The 22,400-nt window shown below is 40.0% G+C and overlaps 1 protein-coding gene across 1 annotated transcript in view; it reads left to right on the top strand.

Moving 5' to 3' along the window:
* Positions 1 to 22,400, top strand: part of LOC123847014 (kinesin-like protein KIF28P) — a 70,235-nt gene that overhangs the window by 21,925 nt on the left and 25,910 nt on the right. Inside the window, 4 exon segments of the mRNA XM_064595529.1 lie at positions 8,894 to 9,094; positions 9,096 to 9,119; positions 19,013 to 19,128; positions 19,130 to 19,162. Of these exon segments, the coding sequence (XP_064451599.1) occupies positions 8,894 to 9,094; positions 9,096 to 9,119; positions 19,013 to 19,128; positions 19,130 to 19,162 (374 nt within the window).

The raw sequence follows: 22,400 nt of genomic DNA, 5'->3' as shown, positions 1-22,400 counted from the left end.
CTTTTAAATATCTTCTCCCATTCAGTAGGTTGACTTTTAATTTTATTGATTGTTTCCTTTGCTGTGCAGAAACTTTTTATTTTGATGAAGTCCCAGTAATTTCTTTTTGCTTTTGTTTCCCTTGCCTCAGGAGACGTATCTGGAAAGAAGTTGTTATGGCCTATGTCAAAGAGGTTATTGCCTGTGTTCTCCTCTAGGACTTTTATGGTTTCCTGTCTCACGTTTACGTCTTTAATCCATTTTGAATTTATTTTTGTGTACTGTGTAAGAAAGTGGTCCAGTTTCATTCTTCTGCATATCGCTGTCCAATTTTCCCAACACCATTTGTTGAAGAGACTGTCTTTTTCCCATTGGATATTCTTTCCTACTTTGTCGAAGATTAATTGACCATATAGTTGTGGGTTCCAAATGGGTTCTTCTGTTAAGGTCACTGATCAAGTTTCTATTTCTTTCAAGTTGCTAAGGCTTGGAAGACAGTGTGACTCCTTTATTTTGTACCAATGACTTTGGGAGGACAATTTAATTTCCTTTGTTACCAAGTTCTGGTGGGCCTCTCACTGTGGTCTCCCTTCTGAAATCTGTTTATGATGATGGTCTGTATGGAATTCTGTTTCCTCATCTCTAAAATAAGAACACTGGACATCCTGGGGTGACTGGGTGGCTCAGTTGGTTAAGTGTCTGCCTTGGGCTCAGGTCGTGATCCCGGGGTCCTGGGATAGAGCCCCGTGTAGGGCTCCCTGCTCATCTGAGGATGAGTTAATCCTTGGACTTAATTCCCACCATGGAGGAGTCTAGTTGGAGCTACAATACCCTCTCCAGACAGTGATGTATGACATGTGCGCCATGAATGGCGAAGAGCAAGGGGCAGAGAGGACAGAGTACATGACTACCTGGGATGTTTGGCAGCAATGGTCAATGCTGGACTTAGACAGGACCTCGAAAAATGTGTAGGAGTTTGGTGAGGCAGCCAGAGGGTTGGGGACACAGACAGGGGCACTTTAGGCAGGATTAGTTTTTGGGGGTTTTTTTAAAGATTTTATTTATTTTTATTTATTTGAGAGAGAGAGAGAGAGAAACAGCATGAGAGGGGATAGGGTCAGAGGCAGAAGCAGGCTCCCCGCCGAGCTGGGAGCCCGACGCGGGACTCGATCCCAGGACTCTGGGATCATGACCTGAGCCGAAGGCAGTCGCTTAACCAACTGAGCCACCCAGGCACCCTAGGCAGGATTAGTTTTAACAAGTCCAAAAATACATGAAAGTGCATGGCATTTAAAGGAACAGTCAGTACCCTGTGTAGCCAGAGTTGGATACATGGTGGGGGTCTGCCAGAAGTAAAGGGACTTTGTCCCAGAGGCAGTAGAGAATCCGTGGAGGGTTTTATAGGGAAATCAGATAATCAGATTGGGATTCTAGAAGAGTTCTCTAGCAGCAAAGTGAAGTTGGATTTGAAGTGTGTCAAAAAGAGGCACAGTTAGGGGATTCTCAGGAAAGCCCAGATGAGTGAAGGTCTTGTGACAATCACCAATTTTGATCTCCAGGCACAACATGGAGGGTCCCGGCACCAGGATCCACCCTTGTCTCTGGGTGCCCATACTTCCACTCCACCCAGATGAATCTACTTAGCTTTTTTCTAATAAGCCTTACTCAGTCCTATCTTCAGCCTTAGATGCCCCTTCCAACAATTTGTATGTTAGAGGAAAGGCTTCCTAGCTACACCAGAAGTGGTCTCTGTTTTTATATCTCCTTATCTCTGTCACCTTATGTCCACTGTCTTAGTTTGGCTTGCCCAAACTTCAATCTGTGATCTTGCCTTGGCTCTAGGACGAAAAGCTGTAGAATACCAGAGCTGGGGGATTTCTTGGAGATAATTTAATCCACCTCTACCATTATGAATACTGGGAAAGTAAGAGATTTTCCAAAGCACTCCCAGGTTAGAGGCAGAACCAGGACTGATAACCCAGGTCTTCAGGCTCCCAGTCCAGACATCTCTGCACCATATAACACTGGCCACCCCTCTGGGGCCTCTGGCTCTACCAGAATCCCACAGTAGGACCTAGTTGGCCTTGTCAGGGGTGACTTTTCTTGGATGAGAGGCAACATGGGCTTTCACCCAAAGCCATGGTCTATGTGTGACATCTCACAATTCTCCAATAATAAGATTCAAAGAATCACCCATATTCTCCTGTTAGGTTTGACTGTAGCAAATACTGTTTGGATTGAATTAGTTTCCGTTGGAAGTAGAGAGTTCAGGGTGGTGGCATTTGTGGGCACATGATCTCACCTAGGCAGACCATGCCTTCTGCTTTCATTAGGTACTTAGAAAGTTACTATCTACTATTTATTTTTATTTTCATTTATCACTGTTTTGGTAAAATAAGACCGAGATTACAAAATTACTTTGTAATAGAGAATTTGTGATAATTCAGAGAGGGGCTAGGATAGTGTATTTTTATATTATCCACAAAGGAATTGCTAATCAAATAAAACAATAAGATTTCTAGGCAAATGTTTGTCAATAAGAGAATAAGAGTTTCAAGCACAAATGTTTTAGAAGCACCTGCTAAAAGCCAGACACCTGTGCATACCTATTCCAATATTTTATCCTGCTGCAGAAGCAGATCTGCAGCATCCTACATGTGATGTATTAAACTTTATTTGTTAGCCTAGCTCTGGTTACACTGTTCTGTCAAAAATCATTCACTGAGTGCCTCTTCTACAATCCTATGTCAGGATCTACTAGTAAAAAGCCCTGGTCCCGGTAAGAAGATCTGGATCTCTACAAACAAAATATCACAGGCGGTTGGTTTTGAGGTAGGAAGTGGAGAGCCGTGATTCTGCGGGCAGATATCGGAGGATAAACGGCAGTGGGAGGGAGCCTGGCCCTGGGGATCCTACACCACCAGTGAGTGACAGCCTCGCGCGCTGCGGACGGGGCACAGACTCGCAGACTGGTAGCGTTGGGAAAGGACTTTAGGGCAGCCCCCGGGGTGGAAAAGCAGTGCGGCGGGGTCACGCGCACGCGAACTGCAGCCTCTGAGCAGGAAACCTGGTGTGCCGGGTCCGCGGGTGAACTGCAACCTTCGGGATGGAAACCCCCAGTGTCGGAGTCGCGCGCACGCGAACTGGGAGCGGCTGGCGGTTTTAGAAGCACAAAGGGCAGAGACGTGCTCCAACCTGGAGGCAGGACTGGGGGCACTACAGAGGGGCGCACAACCCAGGCCGCTGCAGTTTATAGCAGCACGAACAGAAACGGAGACGGTGTGGCCTGGAGAGCTCACTGAAGAACAGACTGCGGTCTCTCTGCTCTGAGGCAGAGGGTTGGAAACGGTCTCTTCTGCTCTGACTCGCAGAAGAGATGCAGAAAGCCGCCAGGGAAAGGCGCCAGAGAACAAAAGCCCCAAAGACTGATTCCCACTGAGCCCATCCCCCGCCACAGGGGTGCAGGGCAACTCCGCCCAAACAGGGTTGCCTGAGGAACAGTGTGGCAGGCCCCTCCCGCAGAAGACAGGCTGGGAAAACAAGAGGCCAGCAACTCTAAGGTCCCAAGAAAACAGGTGCATCTTGCTTGGGTTCTGGTCAATAATTTGGACTCTATACATTCCCTCAACCACCCCTCAACAGAATGACTAGGAGGAGGAGCCCCCAAAACAGAAAAGACTCAGAGATTATGACTTATGCTGCAGATTTACAAATGGATGCAGATATAACCAAGATGTCGGAGATGGAATTCAGGCCAGCAATTGTGAAGACAATGGCTAGAATGGAGAAATCAATTAATGGCAACATAGAGTCTCTAAGGGCAGAAATAAAAGGGGAATTGGCAGAATTTAAAAATGCTATCAATGAGATCCAATCCAATCTAGATAATCTAACAACTAGGGTAACTGAGACAGAAGAGAGAATAAGCGATCTGGAAGACAGTATAATAGATAAAAAAGGAAAAGAGGAGGCCAGGGAAAAACAACTCAGAATCCATGAAAATAGAATCAGAGAAATAAGTGACACGATGAGGCGTTCCAATGTCAGAATAATTGGAATCCCGGAGGGAGTGGAGAGAGAGAGAGGGCTAGAAGATGTATTTGAGCAAATCGTAGCTGAGAACTTCCCTAATCTGGGGAATGAAACAAACATTCGAGTCCTAGAGGCAGAGAGGACCCCTCCTAAGATCAAGGAAAACAGGCCAACACCCTGGCATGTAATAGTAAAACTTGCAAATCTTAGAACCAAGGAAACTATCTTAAGGGCAGTTAGGGGGAAGAGATTCCTTACATACAGAGGGAGGAACATCAGAATAATGTCAGACCTATCCGCAGAGACCTGGCAAGCCAGAAAGGCCTGGCAAGACATATTCAGGGTACTAAATGAGAAGAACATGCAGCCAAGAATACTTTATCCGGCAAGGCTTTCATTTAGAATGGAGGGAGAGATGCAGAGCTTCTATGACTGGCAGAAGTTGAAAGAATATGTGACCACTAAGCCGGCCCTGCAAGAAATATTAAGGGGGGTTCTATAAAAGGAGAAAGACCCCAAGGGTGATCTACAACAGAAATTTACAGGGACAATCTATAAAAACAACGTCTTCACAGGCAACATGATGACAATTAATTCATATCTTTCAATAATCACTCTCAACGTGAATGGCCTAAACGCTCCCATAAAACGGCACAGGGTTGCAGATTGGATAAAAAGACAGGACCCATCCATATGCTGTCTACAAGAGACTCATTTTGAACCTAAAGATACATCGAGACTGAAAGTGAAGGGATGGAGATCTATCTTCCATGCCAGCGGACCTCAAAAGAAAGCTGGGGTAGCAATTCTTATATCAGACAAATTAGACTTTAAACTAAAGTCTGTAATAAGAGACACAGAAGGACACTATATCATTCTTAAAGGGTCTATCCAACAAGATCTCACAATTGTAAATATCTATGCCCCCAACATGGGAGCAGCCATCTACATAAGCCAACTGTTAACCAAAATAAAGAGTCATATTGATAACAATACGTTAATTGTAGGAGACCTCAATACTCCACTCTCGGCAATGGACAGATGCTCTAAGCAGAAAATCAACAAGGAAACAAGAGCTTTGAATGATACATTGGACCAGATGGACTTCATAGATATTTACAGAACATTCCACCCTAAAACAACAGAATACTCATTCTTCTCAAGCGCACATGGAACTTTCTCCAGAATAGACCATATACTGGGTCACAAATCAGGTCTCAACCGATACCAAAAGATTGAGATTATTCCCTGCATATTCTCAGACCACAATGCTCTAAAACTGGAACTCAATCACAAGAAAAAGTTTGGCAGAAATTCAAACACTTGGAAGCTAAAGACCACTCTGCTCAAGAATGTTAGGGTCAACCAAAAATCAAAGAAGAACTTAAACAATTCATGGAAATCAATGAGAACAACAACACATCGGTCCAAAACCTATGGGATACTGCAAAGGCGGTCCTAAGGGGGAAATACATAGCCATCCAAGCCTCACTCAAAAAAATAGAAAAATCCCGAATTCACCAACTAACTCTACACCTTAAAGAACTAGAGAAAAAGCAACAAACGACGCCTAAGCCACGCATTAGAAGAGAAATAATTAAAATTAGAGCAGAAATCAATGAATTAGAAACCAGAAACACAGTAGATCAGATCAATGAAACTAGAAGTTGGTTCTTTGGAAGAATTAATAAGATTGATAAACCACTGGCCAGACTTATCCAAAAGAAGAGAGAAAAGACCCAAATTAATAAAATTATGAATGAAAGGGGAGAGATCACGACTAACACCAAGGAAATAGAAACAATTATTAGAAATTATTATCAACAACTATATGCCAATAAACTGAGCAATCTGGATGAAATGGATGCCTTCCTGGGAACCTATAAGCTGCCAAGACTGAAAAAGGAAAAAAGAGAACCCAGAAGAAAGTGACAACCTGAATAAGCCAATAACCAGTAACGAGATTGAAGCAGTGATCAAAAACCTCCCAAAAAACAAGAGTCCGGGGCCTGATGGATTCCCTGGGGAAGTCTACCAAACATTCAAAGAAGAAATAATACCTATTCTACTGAAGCGGTTTCAAAAAATAGAACAGAAGGAAAACTTCCAAACTCATTCTATGAGGCCAGCATTACCTTAAGCCCCAAACCAGGCAAAGGCCCCATCAAAAAGGAGAATTTCAGACCAATATCCCTGATGAATATGGATTCCAAAATCCTCAACAAAATCCTAGCTAATAGGATCCAACAATACATTAAAAGGATCACCCACCATGACCAAGTGGGATTTATCCCCGGATGCAAGGGTGGTTCAACATTCGCAAATCAATCAATGTGATAGAACACATTAATAAAAGGAGGGAGAAGAACCATATGGTCCTCTCAATTGATGCAGAAAAAGCATTTGACAAAATACAACATCCTTTCCTGATTAAAACTCTCCAGAGTATAGGCATAGAGGGAACATTTCTCAAGCTCATAAAATCCACCTATGAAAAACCCACAGCGAATATCATCCTCAATGGGGAAAAGCTGAGAGCCTTTCCCTTAAGATCAGGAACTTTATGTGGAAAACTCAAAAGACTCCACCTCAGCAAATTACTAGAACTCATCCAGCAATTCAGTAATGTGGCAGGATACAAAATCAATGCACAGAAATCAGTTGCTTTCTTATACACTAACAACGCAACTGTAGAAAGAGAAATTACAGAAACGATTCCGTTTACAATAGCACCAAAAACCATAAGATACCTCAGAATAAACCTAACCAAAGAGGTAAAGGATCTATACTCTAGGAACTACAAAACACTCATGAAAGAAATTGAAGAAGACACAAAAAGATGGAAAAATATTCCATGCTCATGGATCAGAAGAATAAACATTGTTAAAATGTCTATGCTACCCAGAGCAGTCTATACCTTCAATGCCATCCTGATCAAAATTCCAATGACATTTTTCAAAGTGCTGGAACAAACAATCCTAAAATTTGTATGGAATCAGAAAAGACCCCAAATCGCCAAGGAGATGTTGAAAAAGAAAAACAAAGCTGGGGGCATCATGTTGCCCAATTTCAAGCTATATTACAAAGCTGTGATCACCAAGACAGCATGGTACTGGCACAAAAACAGACACATAGATCAATGGAACAGAATAGAGAACCCAGATATGGACCCTCAACTCTATGGTCAAATAGTCTTCGACAAAGCAGGAAAAAACATGCAATGGAAAAAAGACCGTCTCTTCAATAAATGGTGCTGGGAAAATTGGACAACCACATGCAGAAGAATGAAACTCGACCATTCTCTAACACCATTTACAAAGATAAATTCAAAGTGGACGAAAGACCTCAATGTGAGACAGGAATCCATCAAAAGCCTAGAAGAGAACATAGGCAGTAACCTCTTTGACATCGGCCACAGCAACTTCTTTCAAGATACATCTCAAAAGCTAGTGAAACAAAAGCAAAAATGAACTTTTGGGACTTCATCAAGATAAAAAGCTTCTGCACAGCAAAGGAAACAGTCAACAAAACAAAGAGGCAACCCACAGAATGGGAGAAGATATTTGCAAATGACACTATAGATAAAGGGCTGGTATCCAAGATCTATAAAGAACTTCTCAAACTCAACACCCAAAAAACAAATAATCAAGTCAAAAAGTGGGCAGAAGAGATGAACAGACACTTCTCTGAAGAAGACATACAAATGGCTAACAGACACATGAAAAAATGTTCATCATCATTAGCCATCAGGGAAATCCAAATCAAAACCACACTGAGATACCACCTTACACCAGTTAGAATGGCAAAAATGGACAGGGAAAGAAACAACAAATGTTGGAGAGGTTGTGGAGAAAGGGGAACCCTCTTACACTGTTGGTGGGAATGCAAGTTGGTACAGCCACTTTGGAGAACAGTGTGGAGGTTCCTCAAAAATTTAAAAATAGAGCTACCCTATGACCCAGCAATTGCACTACTGGGTATTTACCCCAAAGACACAGATGTGAAAAGAAGGGCCATATGCACCCCAATGTTCAGAGCAGCAATGTCCGCAATAGCCAAACTGTGGAAAGAGCCGAGATGCCCTTCAACAGATGAATGGATAAAGAAGTTGTGGTCCATATATACAATGGAATATGACTCAGCCATCAGAAAAGATGAATACCCAACTTTTACATCAACATGGATGGGACTGGAGGAGATTATGCTAAGTGAAGTAAGCCAAGCAGAGAAAGTCAATTATCATATGGTTCACTTATTTGTGGAACATAAGGAATAACATGGAGGACATTAGGAGAAGGAAGGGAAAAATGGGCGGGGGGAATTGGAGGGAGAGATGAACCATGAGAGACTATGGACCTGAGAAACAAACAGGGTTTTAGAGGGGAGGGGGGAGGGGGGATTGGTTAGTCCGGTGATGGGTATTAAGGAGGGCACGTACTGCATGGAGCACTGGGTGTTATACGAAAACAATGGATTATGGATCACTACATCAAAAAGTAATGATGTATTGTATGGTGACTAACATAACATAATAAAATTAAAAAAAAAAAAAAAAGCCCTGGTCCCACCCAAAGGGCGTTCACAGGCTGGTTGAAGTGCTCTAGGTACTAGAAAATACTAGAACTGAGTTTTTTAAAAATTATGTTTACGTCACTTATTACAACAGGTTTCCCTCCAGTTTGCCATTCCCCTATTTCTTATTTACCTAAATAATGAGCTTGTCTGGTGCCTACAGAAATTTAACATTTATTCATTCATCTAATAAGTTTTTATTGAGCACTTAATATATTCTAGGCAGAGGTGTAGGTGTTAGGTATAACAGTGAAGTAAATAGAAATCTCTGCCTTCCTGAAGTTTACATTATTTATTCTTTTTTCCACAGATAAGAGACTTGCTATCTAGAACAAAGAAACCTGGGGGACTAAAAGTAAGGGAAGACCAACAGCTGGGCTTTTATGTGGATGGCCTGAAGTCAGTGCCCTGTGAGAACTATGTACAGATTGAAAGGCTGATGGAACAAGGGACAAAAATAAGGACCACAGCATCGACCAACATGAATGCCAGCAGCAGCCGGTCTCATATGGGTTATCATCATTCAGTTCAAGCAGGTGAGACTCATGGGAAGGCTGCTGTCCCAGTTTCCCACTAAGTGTGATCCATGGGAAGGGTTCCCAGTGGCATGAGTTGGTAAGTACTATGGAATCCTTTCAGATTTGACCTATGGATTAAGGTGGTTACTTCCAACCATGGGCTATGGGGTCAGAAACAGAAGAAAGTGAGGCACTTTCTCTTTTCCTACTTCCCCATATCCCTGCTCCACACAGTCTCCCCAGGATGATGATGACCAGCTTTCAGATCCATGAGCCTAGAGAACCACCAGATACTGAACTACCTTTCCAATACTTGGAAGTAGCAAGATAAGGTCTTTGAAACTAGCTAATCCATGTAACTCTCCACCAACTAGAATTTTTGAAAAAACTGAGCACATTTTTCTCCTCCATACTTCTTGGTAGATATCAGAGAGTAAACTCTAGATCATCATCAGTTTGATTGTAAATAGTTATTTACAAAGCCTGGGTAAGCATTACAGTTAACTATGATTTCACCATCTCTGTTCCCTAAGCCACATCCCTAGTAATAGACAGAATGGTAAAAATGAAGATTACCTTGCTCTAACCAGGAATAGTGGGAAAACACTGGACTATATCTAACTCTCTGTTTACCAGCTTTGAAACTTTGGGAAATAACTTACTCGTCCTTAGTCTCAGTTTCCTATTCTGTAAAATGAGACAAATAGCTATCCTGCAGGAGTGCTGGGATGCTTAAAGAAGAACCTGCATTTTAAAGAACTTTGAAGGATGACTGGGAAGAAGGCAGAGAGGGCTCTGAGCTCACCTCCTTCCACAGAGACAACAACTATGCATAATCCAGCTCGCTCTGGAAACGACCTGAAGACTGGCAGAACAGCTCTTCCACAGCTAAAGACATAAAAAGAAACCCACAATGAGAAGGGTAGGAGGGGCAGAGGTCTAGATGGAAACCAGTGCCCAGGCACAGCGACCCTCAAGCAAGAAGTATAACACAGGCACCAAGGCATTTCTTGAGGAGCCAGGGTATCAAGCTTTACATCAGGCACCCCCTGCCCTGGAGAGCTGCATCAGAAAGACAAGCCTTATAACATTGGGCTTTGAAAATTAGTGGACTCAACTCTGGGAGAGGTGGAAGCCTCTAAGAAACTGAGAGTCCACTCCTAAAGGGTCAGCACACTACATCACGCACTGTGAGACCCAGCACAGAAACAGTAGTTTAAAAGTGCCTGGGTTATACATGAAGAAGATATAGTGACTAATTTTAGGGCATGTGCCAGAGGATCAGAGATATGTAGGAGCTCTTGTAGGAACAAGAGTGCTGGAAGGCGCTATTTTTCTTAACCTTCTTGTGCCTAGCTGGTCAGTCCTTGTGGGAGCCAGTTCTGACATTCTCCATCCACCTTCTTAACACTGTTTGCCCTGCCCGGTGTTTCCCTGTGGACATGCCTCACCCACCCACCCCTGAAGGCACCCCTCCAAAGAGATTCCTTCCCCAAGGAGGAGGGGAGCCAGCCTTGACCACCAGCACACCTGTAGCAGCTACAGTCGGGCCTCTCAGCAAGCTGTCTTGGGGGCCAGCTCTGTCCATCAGCACACCCACAGCAGGTGCAGCCAGTCACACAGCGGGTGCACACAGCCCACACAATAGATATCCCTGAAGCACCTGGTTCTGATGACCAGGGGGATTGTGCTGCTGGGCCCCCCATAGGATGCCTTCTACACAAGGCCACTACGGTCAGGACCAGGAGATATAGTTAACCTACATAGTACACAGAAAGAAAGGAAGGGTCAGACAAAATCAGGAGACCGGAAAATATGTTCCAAACAAAAGAACAAGACAAAACATCAGTAAAAGAACTAAACAAAATGGAAATAAGCAATCTGCCTGATAAAGAGTTCCAAGTGAGACAGGTGCTCCACAGACTAGAGAGATGAGTGGATGAGCTCAGCGAGAACTTCAACAAAAAGATAGAAATATAAAAAGAACCAATCATAGCTAAGTAATTTGCATTATCAGGGTCCCAGAAAGAGAGAGAGAGAGAAAGGGGCAGAAAATGTATTTCAAGAACTAATACCTGAAAACTTCCCTAACCTTGGTGGAAAAAACACAGACATCCAGGTCCAGGAATCACAGAGAGCCCCAAACAAGATGAACCCAAGGGACTCCACACTAAGACACATAATAATTAAAATATTGAAAATTAATAATAAAAGGAGAATCTAAAGGACAGCAATATTAGAAAAGCAAATTGCTATATACAAGGGAAACCCCATAAGGCTATCAGCTGATTTTTCAGCAGAAACTTGACCAGAAAGGAATGCCATGATATATTCAAAGAGCAGAAAGGAGAAAACCTATAATGAAGAATTCTCTACCCATTAAGGTTATGATTCAGAATTGAAGGAGAGATAAAGAGTTTCCAAGACAGGGGCGCCTGGGTGGCTCAGGTGGTTAAGCATCTGCCTTCACCTCAGGTCATGATCTCGAGGTCCTGGGATCAAGGCCTGTGTCAGACTCTCTGCTCAGCAGGGAGTCTTCTTCTCCCTCTCTCTCTGTGGCTCCCCCCACTTGTGCTCTCTCTCTCTCTCTCAAATAAATAAATAAAAAATCTTAAAAAAAAAAAAAAAAGTTTCCAGGACAAACAAAATTAAAGATCATTACCACTACATTAGCCCCTTACAAGAAATGTTAAAGCAACTTTAAGTGGAAAAGAAAAGGCTCTAACAAGAAGAAAATTGTGCAAGGAAAAAATGTCACTGGCAAAAGCAAACATATAGTAAAGGTGATAAATCAATCACTTCTAAAGCTAGTATGAAGGTTACAAAGCAAAGTAATAAAATTAATTATATATACAAAAATCAGTTAAGGGATACATAACAAAAAATGTAAAATATGACACCATATACATAAAACATGCTGGGGGAGGAAAAATGTAGAGCTTTTAGAATGTTTTTGAACTTCAGCAGTCATCAACTTAATATAGACCCTTATTTACATTGAAAGTTACATGTGAACCTCATGGTGACCACAAACCAAAAACTTATAAGATACACAAAAAATAAAGAGAAAGGAATCCAAGCATAACAGTAAAGAAAATCATCAAATCACAAAGGAAGACAACAAGAGAAGAACAGAACAGAGAACCAGAAAAACATCCAGAACACAATTAACAAAATAGCAAGTATATACCTATCAGTAATTACTTTAAATGTATGGACTAAATGTTCCAATCAAAAGACATAGGGTGGGAGGGTGTGTGCTCTGGTAAGCGCTGTGAATTGTGCAGGACTGTTGAATCTCAGATCTGTACCTCTGAAACAAATAATGCAATATATGTTAAAAAAAAAAAAAGAAGAAGAAGAAGAAGGTAGCGGGAGGGGAAGAATGAAGCGGGGGAAATCGGAGGGGGAGACGAACCATGAGAGACGATAGACTCTGAAAAACAAACTGAGGGTTCTAGAGGGGAGGGGGGTGGGAGGATGGGTTAGCCTGGTGGTGGGTATTGAGGAGGGCACATTCTGCATGGAGCACTGGGTGTTGTGCACAAACAATGAATCATGGAACACTTCATCTAAAACTAATGATGTAATGTATGGGGATTAACATAAGAATAAAAAAAAAAAGACATAGGGTGACTGAATGGATTAAAAAAAAAAAAAAAAACCCACAAGACCCACATATATGCTGCCTACAGGGATTCACTTCAGACATAAAGACACATACAGACTGAAAGGGAAAAGATATTCCATGCAATTGGAAGCAAAAAAAATGCTAGGGTGGACAAACTGACTTTAAAACAAAGACTGTGGGGTGCCAGGGTGGCTCAGTTGGTTACGTATCTGCCTTTGGCTCAGGTCATGATCTCGGGGTCCTGGGATTGACATCTGCATCAGGCTCCCTGCTCAGCAGGGAGTCTGCTGCTCCCTCTCCCCCACAACCACCTACGTGCTCTCTCTGTCTCTCTCAAATAAATAAATAAAATCTTAAAAAAATAAAACAAAGACTGTAACAAGAGACAAAGAAGAGCATTACATAATGATAAAGGGATCAATCTAACAAGAGGATATAACAACTGTAAATCTCTATGCACCCAATATAGGAGCGCCTAAATATATAAAGCCAATACTAAGAGACATAAAGGGAAAAGTGACAGTAATATAATAATAGAAGGGGACTCTAACACCCCACTCATGTCAGTGGACAGATCATCCAGACAGAAAATCAACAGGGAAATGGTGGCTTTGAATGACATGTGCGAACAGATGGACTTAACAGCTACATTCAGAACATTTCATCCTAAAGCAGCAGAATACACATTTTTCTCAAGTGTACATGGAACATTCTCCAGGATAGATTTCAGGTTAGGCCACCAAACAAACCTCAATAAACATAAGGAGTGTGAAATCATATCAAGCATCTTTTCTGACCACAATGGTATGAAACTAGAAATCAATTACAAGAATAAAACTGGAAAAAAACACAAACAAGTGGATGCTAAACAACAAGCTACTAACCAACCAATGGGCCAACAAAGACGTCAGAGAGGAAATAAAATAATACATGGAGACTGGGGCGCCTGAGCGGCTCAGTCAGTGAAGAATTTGACTCTTGGTTTCAGCTAAGGTCATGATCTCAGGGTCATGAGATCGAGCCCCATGTCGGGCTCTGTGCTCAGCAGGGAGCTTGCATGAGATTCTCTCTCTTCCTCTCCCTCCTTCCTCTCCCCACTTGCACTCTCTTTCTCCTTCCCTCTCTCTCTTAAATAAACAAATAAATACCTTAAAAAATTCATGGAGACAAATGAAAATGGAAACATAATGGTTCAAAATCTTTGGGATGCAGGGGCACCTGGGTGGCTCAGTTGGTTAAGCATCTTACTCTTGTTTTTGGCCCACGTCATGATCTCAGGGCCCTGAGATCAAGCCCCGCATCAGGCTCTGCACTCACCTGGAAGTCTGCTTGTCCTTCTCTCTCTGCTCCTCCCCTGCTCGTGTGCTCTCTCTCTCTCTCTCTCTCTCTCTCTCTCTCTCAGATAAATAAAATCTTTTAAAAAAATCTTTGGGATGGAGCAAAAGCTCTTCTAAGAGGGAAGTTTATAGTGACACAAGCCTACCTCAAGAAACAAGAAAAATATTAAATAAACAACTTAACCTTATACCTAAAGGAACTAAAAAAAGAACAAAAGCCAAACTTAGTAGAAGGAAGGAAATAATAAAGATCAAAGTCAAAATAAATGAAATAGAGCCTAAAAAAAAAGAAAATATCTATGAAATTAAGAGCTGATTCTTTGAAAAGATAAAAAAATTGATAAGCCTTTAGCCAGACTCATCAAGAAAGAAAGAGAGAATACCCATATACATAAAATCAGAAATTAAAGAGAAGTTCAAGAGACATCACAGAAATACAAAGGATCAGGGCACCTGGGTGGCTCAGTCGGTTAAGCATCTGCCTTCGGCCCAGGTCATGTTCCCAGGGTCTTGGGATCAAGTCCCGCTTTGGGCTCCCTGCTCAGCAGGGAGTCTGCTTCTTTCTCTACCCTTCCCCCTTCTCGTGCTCTCTTTCTCACTCTCTCTCAAATGAATAAAAAAACTTTAAAAAAAAGAAATACAAAGGATTATAAGAGACAACTACAAAAGATTATGCACCAACAAATTGGACAACCTAGAATAAATTGATAAATTCCTAGAAACATATAATCTTCCAAGTCTGAATCAGGAAGAAATAGAAAATCTGAACAGACCAATTACTAGTAACAAAAGTGAATTGGGAATCAAAGAACTCCCAACAAACAAAAGTACAGGACCAGATGACTTCCCAGATGAATTCTACCAAACATTTTATTTTTTAAAAAAAGATTTATTTATTTTAGAGAGAGAGAGTGTGTGCATGAGAGCAAGCATGATTTGGGGGAGGGGCAGAGGGAGAGGGAGAGAATTTCAAGCAGACTCTCCTCCGAGCACAGAACCCAACTCAGGGCTTGATCTCACAACCCTGAGTCATGACCTGAGCCGAAATCAAGAGTCAGACACTCAACCAACTGAGCCACCCAGGTATCCCTCAACAAACATTTAAAGCAGTGTTAATTCCTTTTCAAACTATTCCAAAAATTAGGAGAGGAAAGAAAGCTTCCAAATTCACACTATGAGGCCAGCATTACCCTGATGCAAACAATAAATAAATAAATAATTGCAGATCAATATCCCTGATGAATATAGATGCAAATGTCTTCAACAAACTAAATTCAGCAATACATTAAAAGTATCATTCCCCATAAATCAAGTGGGATTTATTGCAGAGATGCAAGGATCGTTCAATATTTGCAAATCAATGTGATATACCACATTAACAAAATGAAGGCTAAAAATCACATGATTATTTTAATAGATGCAGAAAAAAGCATTTGACAAAACTTAACATATGTTCACAATGAAAAGTCTCAACAAAGTGGATTTAAGGAGAACAACTCAATGTACATAATAAAGTCCTTATGTGCCAAACCCACAGCTAGCATCATACTCAATGGTGAAAAACTAAAGGCTTTTCCTTTAAGATCAGGAACAAGGCAAGGATGTCCACTCTTGCCACTTTTATTCAACAGAGTACTGGAAGTCCTAGCCAAAGGAATCAGATAATCAGATGTGAAAAAGAATAAAAGGCATCCAAATAAGCATAAAAGAATTAAAATTTTCATTATTTGTAGGTAAGATGATACTATACATAGAATAAAGACTACAAAAAACTATTAGAATTAATAAATGAAATCAATAAAGTTTCAGGATAAAAAATTAATACACAAAAATCTATAGACTTTTATTTCTATACATTGATAATGAACTAGCAGGAAAAGAAATTAAGAAAACAATTCCATTTACAATTCTATCAGAAAGAATAAAATACCCAGCAATAAATTTAACCAAGGAAGTAAAAGAAATGTCTTCTGACAACTATAAGACATTGATAAGAGAAACTGAAGAAGACACAAATAAATGGAAGGACATTCCATGCTCATGGATTGGAAGAACAAATACTGTTAAAATGTCTATACTATCCAAAGCGAGCTACAGATTCAATGCAATCCCCATCAAAATACCAATACTATTTTTTATAGAACTAATAATCCTAAAATTTATATGGAACCACAGAAGACTCCAAATAGCCAAAGCAATCTTGAGAAAGAGGAATAAAGCTGGAGGAATTACAATCCCAAATTTCAAACTATACTACAAAGCTACAGTAATGAAGAGTATGGAACTGGCACAAAAACAGACACATAGATCAATGGAACAGAATAGAGGGCCCAGAAATAAACCCACACTTTTATGGTCAGTTAATCTATAAAAAAAGAAGGCAAGAATATACAGTGGGAGAAAAGACAATCTCTTCAATATATAGTGTTGGGAAAATTGGCCAGCTATGTGCAAAATAACAAAACTGAACCACTTTCTAACACCATACACAACAATAAATTCAAAATGATTAAAGACCAAAAGTGATAACTGAATCTATATAAAGAAAAAAGAAAACATAGGCATTAAATGCTCAGATAGTCTTAGCAATATTTTTTTGGCTATATCTCCTTAGACAAGGGAAACAAAAGCAAAAATAAACAGTTGGAACTACATCAAAATAAAAAGGTTTTGTACAGCAAAGGAACCCATCAACAAAAATGGAAAGGCAACCTACAGAACGGGAGAAGGTATTTGCAAACGACATATCCAATAAGGGGTTAGTATTCAAAATACATAAAGAATTTATACAAATCAACATCAAAATCAAAACAAGGAACAGTCTGATTTAAAAATTGGACAGAGGCTCTGAATAGACATTGTTCCAAAGACTGATACACACACATGAAAAGATGCTCAACATCAAAAAAAAAAAAAAAAAAAAAAAAAGATGCTCAACATCACTTATCACCAGGGAAATGCAAATCAAAACCACAATGAAATATCATCTCCCACCTGTCAGAATGGCTTAAATCAAAAACACAAGAAATAACAAGTGTTGGCGAGAATGTGGAGAAAGGGGAACCCTCGTGCACTGTTGGTGGGAATGCAAACTGGTGCAGCCACTGTGGAAAACGGTACGGAGGTTCTTCAAAAAATTAAAAATAGAAATACCATGACAATCCAGTAATTCCACTGCTGAATACTTACCCAAAGAAAATGACAACACTATGTGAAAAATATATATGCACCTCTGTATTTATTGCAGCACCATTTACCATAGCCAAGATATAGAAATAACCTAAGTGCCCACTGATACCATATGGTATATATACTCAATGGAATATTACTTAGCTTTAAAAAAGAATGAAATCTTGCCTTTCAGGACAACATAGATGGACCTAGAGGGTATTAGGCTAAGTGAAATAAGTCAGAAAAAGAAAAATACCATATGACTTCACTTGTATGTGGAATCTTAAAACACAAGGCAAATGAACAAACAGATACAAATAGAAAGAGACTCATAAATACAGAAAGCTGGTGGTTGCCAGTGGGAGAGTTTAGAGGAGTGGGTGAAATAGGTGAAGGGGATTAAGATGTATCTACTTCTAGTTAAAAAATAAGTCACAGGGATGAAAAGTACAGCATAGAGAATACAGTCAGTAATATTGTAATGACATTGTATGGAGACATTTGTTAACTCCACTCATCACGGTGAGCATTTTGTAACATATGTAATTGTCAAATCACTATGTTGTACACCTGAAACTAATGTAATGTTGCATGTCAACTGTACTTCGATTAAAAGTAAAAAAAAATAGGAGCCCCTGGGTGGCTCAGTTGGTTAAGCGTCTGACTCCTGGTTTCGGCTCAGGTCATGATCTCAGGGTCATGAGATCGAGCCACAGGTGGGGCTCCACACTCAGTGGGGAGTCTGCTTGAGATTCTCTCTCTCTCTGCTCCTCCCACCCCGCTCATGCGTGCATGTGCACACTCTCTCAAATAAATACATCTTTTTTTTTTAAAGTAAAAGAATAAAGTAAAAGAACTTTATAAACTTTAAGTACTATTCAGATTATTTTACATTAGTAACATTCATAAATTTTATATATGGTTTGCCCTTTTTTAGCTTGATGTTTTAGAGGCAAGGGAAGAAATCCACTGAAAAAATATGTGTAGAGATCTAGCATTACACTCTGCGTATTAGTGTCAGTAATGGTATTAACACCTGTTACTGTATGCTGGGCATGGTGAGAACCATTACTTCTCTTATCTGTTACCCTCCTAACACCCCAATAATATGCTGTGATCCCTGTTTTCCAACTAAGTTGCAATTCTGAAAAGCTAGTTCTCAGTCATGTAACCAGCAAGGGGATCTGTCACATTCTAAAATCTACGTTCTTTTCCCCTCCCTGCATGACCACACTGTTCCAAACATTTCCTTATTTTACAGATTTCCCAGTATTTTCTACTTAAAACATTTGATCACAGAAATACTAGAGCAGTAATTGGTACCTAATATACCACTGGAAATAGCTTTGCAAAATTGAGAAGGAGCAACTGAGACATTTGGGCCTGATGATGTATTAATGTGAAATGTCATTGTAAAGAAGATGGCCATTTTTTTTTGAGAGAGAGAGAGAGAGGAGAGGAGAGTAAGCAGGGGTGGAGGGTCAGAGGTAGAAAAAGAGAATCTTAAGCAGGCTCCTTCACCAGCAGGTAGTCTGACATAGGGCTGGATCTCACAACCCTGAGATCATGACCTGAGCCGAAAGCAAGAATCGGGTGCTTAACCGACTGAGCCATCCAGGTGGCCCGAAGGTAGCCTTTTAATTTGTAAATTTTAATATATAATTTTGAGTGTGATGTACAGTTAGAAAAAATGTTTTAAAGTGTGAACTAGATTGACTTCATATGTAGCCTGCTACCACTCTAATAGCATGACTTGTGGCGATTTCCTATAGGTTTTCCCAGACAGCGACCTCACCAAGCACTCCAGTATTAATTTGGTGGATTTAGCAGGAAGTGAAAGGCAGAAATCTTCAGGATCTGAAGGAGACAGACTGAAGGAAGGATCACGAGTTAAGTTTAACCAATTTAGGAAATGTTATCAGGTAAATAATCGGTGCATGGGTATTTATTTCTGCCGTAAAAATGACCTCAGAAATTTTTTAAAAATCAGATTAATCTTAGCCCTTGGTTCATGACCCACTCATGAATTCATTGGCTCATACCTGGTCCTCCTATATATTTTATTTTAAACTTACTGCTTTTTAATAAAACTAAAAACACCAGTAAATTCACCACCCAACCCAAGAAATAGTTGGTATTTCTGTGCTATGCTCCCCTTGGAGGTAGCCACCATCTTGAATTTTGCTTATCCCCTCTCTGTCCCTTGCTCCCTTTCTTTTTTCACCCTTTCTTGTTTTATCACTTGTGAATATTATTAGTTAGTGGCACTCATTTTTGAAATGTACAAAAAGGGTAAAATATTATACTATCTTTAGGATCTTGTTCTTTTTTAAGTGATCAAAGTATAAATTATATAAAGTATACAAATCTTAAATGTTCAGCTTGGTGAATTTTTATATGTATATATCTATGTAATTACCACCCAGCTCAAGATATAGAACATTTCCAAAACCCAGAAAGCTCCCTTGTACCCTCCTCCTAGCTTTTATACCCACCAAAAGAAGTTGACCTTTGCCACTAGAAATTGGTTTTGCCTAACTATATTGATTTTCATCTAAATAACTGTGTCTATGAGACTAAGCCATGTTTCTCATGTATCAGCTCTTTTTCATTGCTATGTAGGATTCCATTGTAGAAAATATACCACAGTTCATTTATCCATTCTCCTACTGATGGACATTTCGTTTGTATCCAGGTTTTGACTATGAATAATGTTGCTATGTTGCTATGAACATTCTTGTGCATATGCTTTGGGGAAAACAATTTCTCATTCCCCTCAAGGATACACCCAGGAGTAGAATTGTTGGGATTGGCCTTTTAATCCAACATTATTAACAATATGTATCCATGTTATGTGTGGCTTTGGTTAATTTGCCCTCTCTTCTGTCACTAAACATTGTGTTTATGAGATCCCCTGTTGTAGTAGAAGTTGTTACTTCTTTTTCATTATGATGTAGTGGGGAATTCCACTGTGGGCATATGCCACAATTTATTCATTTGTTCTCCTGTTGGATTGGCATTTTGGTTGTTTCCAGGTTTTGGTTATTTGCTATTATAAACAGTGCTATTATGAACATTCTTGTACAAATCACTGGGTATCACTATATTAAAGTTTCTCTTGAGTATAGACAAAGGACCGAAATTGTTGAATTATTTGTAAGGTGTATGCAATACCTATTTTTTTTTTTTTTTTTGGCAATACCTAACTTTTGACAGTAGGGACAAATTATTTTCCAAGTGTTTGAGCCAATTTATACTCTCAGCAGCAATAAATATCCCATTGATCCACATCTTTTCTAAGGCTTAATATTGTCACATTTCTTGATATTTACTAATTAAATGGTCTTGCCATGGTCTTGATATTCCTGGTTACTAGAAATTTTGAGCATCTTACCATGGTCTTGATATTCCTGGTTATTAGCAAGTTTGAGCATCATTTGATACATTTACTGGCAATATGTCTCCTCTCAAAATAACTGTTATGTTTTGCCTCTTAGTCTATTCAGTTACTGTCTTTTTATTGACTTTTAGGTGTTCTTTATATTTTTTGTATTACTCTTTCCTCAGGTATATAATAAATATCTTCTCCCAGCAGGTAGCTTGTCTTTTCACTTTAAGGTATCTATTGATGAGCAGAAATCATGGTAATGGTTTTGTTTTGCATATCTTGTGTCTTGTTTAAGGAAAGTAGAGTCCAAAAGTTATCTCCCTACATTTCACTTAATTTCCTATCCATCTGGAGTTGACGTCTGTGCGTAGTGTAGGGTAGGCATCCTTTTCATTATTTTTTCCTTATAGATTACCAATTTTTCCAGTTACACTTGTTGAATAGTCTCTCCTTTCCACAGTGGATTTTCTGCATACCTCTGTCATAGACCAAAATTCAATATATTTGACTTTCTAATCTGTTCAACTGGTCAAAGTCTAAATATTAATAAATGCTTCATCCTCTTCCTGAATAATACAAGGATCTCCATCCTACATTTGTAATTGTTGATATGTATGTTAATTCTATTCTTCTTTAACCCCAAATACATTATTATTTCTATTTTACACAGTGTTCATTTTTTTTAAAGATTTTATTTATTTATTTGACAGAGAGGGAACACAAGCAGGGGGAGTGGGAGGAGCAGGCCTCCCGTAGAGCAGGGAGCCCTATGTGGGGCTTGATCCCAGGACCCTGGGATCATGACCTGAGCAGAAGGCAGATGCTTAACGACTGAGCCACCCAGGTGCCCCCACAGTGTTCATTTTTTTAAATTATTCACTCCTTCTTGAACCTCAGAGCTGCTAAGATCAGTTTCCTCCTGGTGGAAATATATTCTATAGAATTTCCTTCAGTGATCACTTGCTGATGGCAAATTCTGCTTTTGTTCGGTTGAAATGTATTTCACCTCATTCTTGAAAGGTAATTTTGCTGGGTATATAATTCCAGATGTGTAGAATTTTCTTTCAACTCATTATGGTTACAGTCTCCTGTTTCCTGCTGGTGGTCTAATTGCTATTTCCTTGAGGATAATCTATCTTTCCCCCTCGCTGCTTTTAAACTCTTTTGTTTTGATTTTTTCCAATTTCATTGTGTTGCATTTGAGTGTGAATTTATTTATTCTGCTTGGAATTCCCTGGCCCCCAAAGCTCTGTAGATTAGTGATTTTCATCAGGACTGGAAAGTTCTCAGCCATTACTTCTCATGTACTGTCTGTGCCCATTTATTTTCTCTCTTCTCTTCTGGAACTTCAATTAAACCATTTAAATATTCTCACACTGTCCTCCATGATTCTTAACCTTCCTCGCTTGTTTCCCATCTCGTGTCTCCAGGCTGCAATCTGGTTAATCTCTTTTGAACTATCTAGTTCACTAATTCCAATTATAGCAGTGTCTAACTTGCTGTTAAACCTGTCCATTGTATTTTTCATTTCAATTACTGTATTTCTTTCTTTCTAGAAGATCATTTTGTCTCTTTTCCAAACCTGCTAGATTAACTCTATAAATTCCTTATCATTGTTTGTGATTATAATTTCCCATCGATGGGATTGCCTCCCTCCTCCTCCCTGCTCCAGTCAGTGACAACACCACTGTGTTTGCGGTCCCCTGGAGTTGGGTGGGGATTGGCCCATTTGCTTATTCACACTTTCTCTGGTGCCTTGTTATACGGGGTCC

The sequence above is a fragment of the Mirounga angustirostris genome, unplaced genomic scaffold (assembly GCF_029215605.1).
Source record: "Mirounga angustirostris isolate CCGP_5_RB_7025 unplaced genomic scaffold, mMirAng1.0.hap1 SCAF_6, whole genome shotgun sequence".
Taxonomy (NCBI): Eukaryota; Metazoa; Chordata; class Mammalia; order Carnivora; family Phocidae; genus Mirounga; species Mirounga angustirostris.
The sequence above is the reverse complement of the archived record's forward strand: the minus strand, read 5'-3'. Positions and strand labels throughout refer to the sequence as shown.